At 52.2% G+C, this 2,595-nt stretch overlaps 1 protein-coding gene across 1 annotated transcript in view; it reads right to left on the reverse strand.

Annotated features, from left to right (window-relative positions):
• Positions 1 to 2,595, reverse strand: part of SEMA5A (semaphorin 5A) — a 456,698-nt gene that overhangs the window by 123,658 nt on the left and 330,445 nt on the right. The window contains exon 12 of the mRNA XM_011371413.2: positions 1,994 to 2,198. Within this exon, the coding sequence (XP_011369715.2) occupies positions 1,994 to 2,198 (205 nt within the window). The remainder of the gene's footprint in view (positions 1 to 1,993; positions 2,199 to 2,595) is intronic.

The following is a 2,595-nucleotide window of genomic DNA, read 5'->3' on the forward strand; positions in this document are numbered from 1 at the left end:
CACCATGTAAACAGGAAGTAGAATAAAACAAAAGCAAAAAATCAGGCGTGCAGAACAAAAAAGGTGAATCTCTGTAAGACGTATTTGCTAAGTGGAGTGTGACGTGTCGCTGTCAGAATGAGAAATGCGGGAGACAGGATCGGGTGACCTGAGCAACAGTCTCGTGACACTGGGGAAGGGGCCAGGCCGGGGTGGCGGGGGGAGCATTCCAAACAGACTGGGGCGAGCAAGTTTCTCGAAGGCCATGCCATTTAAACAGCTGCGGATGTCGACTGTAATTTCATCTCAGATCTATAATTTATCTAAGATGGTCTACATTTTGATTTGATGTAGCTTCTGTTCAAACCTATCATTCGTGATAAAAATCCTCAGGTATTTCATTCCTCCGGGCATGTTTCAAAGAGTGGTAGAACAAGCTGCTCGTTGCTGGGGACTGAACGTGCGTGCCCGCCCACAATGCACGCCGAAGCCCTGGTCCTCAGCAACGGCATCTGGAGGCGGAGCCTTTGCTAGGTGATCGGGTCATGAGGGTGGAGCCCTCACGAGTGGGATTAGCGCCCTTAGAAGAAGGGACATGACAGAGATGACCTCTGTCTCTACCACGTGAGAGATACAGTGAGAAGATAGCCAGCTATCAGCCAGGGAGGGGTCTCACCAGAGACAGACTGGCTGGCACCGTGACCTTGGGCTTCTGGCCTTCAGAACTGAGAAATAGATTTCTGTTGTGTCGGCTGCCCCATTTCTGGTGTTTTGTTACGGTGGCTGAACTGAGGCTGACATCAGAAAGCATCAGAAGCTCGCAGGGGACGCAAACATCACCTTGTTGTGGGCCCTGGATGTGGAACAGGTCAGCATTCCCAGGCTGAGGCCTCAGGTTGCTCTGCACTGCCCCGCTAGGCCTGCTGGGGACCAACCCCATTCTCTCTCCCTCACCCCGCTTCCTGACAGAATCCACACTCTATTCTCTGTGGCATCGACCAGAACATTCACAGAGAAAAACTTGTGGAAAAGTCCAGTTCATCCGACCTAACAGGTGCCAGGCGCCCTGTGAGGGCATGAAGGATAAAAACAGCAGAAAAAGAGAAACGGTCCTTCCTAAGGCCAGTGAGCAAGGCAGACCCTGCCCCAGGATGGCGATTCTATGTCCGCTCTTAACACAAACAAAGAACTTACCCTCGTGCCACGCCCAGCCTCAGGCTACCGCGTGGCCCTCTGCCAGCCCTCGCCGGGCAGCTTCTGGAAGCCTCGCTCGCCACAGTGTTCGCACTGACCTCCCCCACGCTTCCTGCCTGTCCTTCCTGGTCATCCCGGCGACCGAACTTCAGTGGCCTCCATCGGAAATCTGATGGTCACACCTCTGTCCTGATCTAGCCTGACCACATGGGGGCACCATCCACAGCTGACCACTCCTGCCTCTGGCACCTTCTCTGTTCCCTCCTCAGGCAAGGCCGGCTCTTAACTTCTCAATCAGCTCCCAGTTTAAATGTCACCTCCTGGGAGAAACCAAGTGTCACCGGCCAAGTACAGGAGCTTCGCTGGCTCCCGTGACCACATCGCCTGATTCACCTCCACTGCATAAGCTTGTCATCACCTCGCCATGTTTCCCTAGGGGCTGGCTTATTATCTGCTGTCCCCATTAGGATAATATTTCAGCCGGCAATGTCCTCAAACAAATTCTGTTGTCTTAAACTATCCAAATTAAACTTGCCAAGAAAAGCCTTCCTTTACAAGAAGTTACGATAAGGAAGAATAGTTGAGAAAACAAGACATTGTTTTTCCAATTAAAATTATGACTAATGTAGTGCAAAAAGGGAATGAAATTACAATTTCCCACAAGAAGCACAGAGGGTGAGGAAGGACGAGGGAGCATCGTGTGTCTTGCTGCTCGTGAGGAAGGAAGACCCAAACTGGACTTGGAAATCGCACGCTTAGAATTTAAAACGCGAACTCAGGAGCCGGTAGCAAACCCCTCAGGGGAGGAGCGAGCTCCTACCTGTGGCCAGGTAGATGGTGTGGACGAGCGCGTCCCTGCCCTGCACCACGTCGACGGCCACGTGGGAAAAGCGGCTGTCGTCCTCCATGAAGGCGGGCACTGTGGTCACCGGCTGCGCCACCTCGTGCATCAGAATGAACTTCTGAGCGTCCTGCAGGTTTCGCTCCGTCAGGTTCACGTACAGGCCTTGGTCCACCGTGCCGCACTGTGGGGGAGAACAGGCCGTTACTGGAACTGGCCCCTGGTCGCCTGCTGACGCTGGCCACCCAGCCGGGGGCTGACTGGGAAACTGGACGGCTGAAGCGAGCAACCTGCCGGCTTCTCCTTCTCCCCCAAGACCCCTTCTTCCTACTCCTCCCATTTTAGATTTTGACTCATGGGATTTGGGGAGTCTCTCGACTCCAGCATAAATGGATGATCAGAAATTAAAAAGAATAAATAAAGTAGAAATCGTTGTTGACTTTAATTTGAACAGCATGTGCACAAAACCTCGTCATCACCTGTTGAGTCGCTTGGGAGCAGTCTGGCTAAATGCATACTATCATATCTGTTTGATAAATCAGGTAAATTGAAAACACAGCAATCGAACACATCATACAGAC

This window comes from Pteropus vampyrus, unplaced genomic scaffold (assembly GCF_000151845.1).
Source record: "Pteropus vampyrus isolate Shadow unplaced genomic scaffold, Pvam_2.0 Scaffold190, whole genome shotgun sequence".
NCBI classification, from domain to species: Eukaryota; Metazoa; Chordata; class Mammalia; order Chiroptera; family Pteropodidae; genus Pteropus; species Pteropus vampyrus.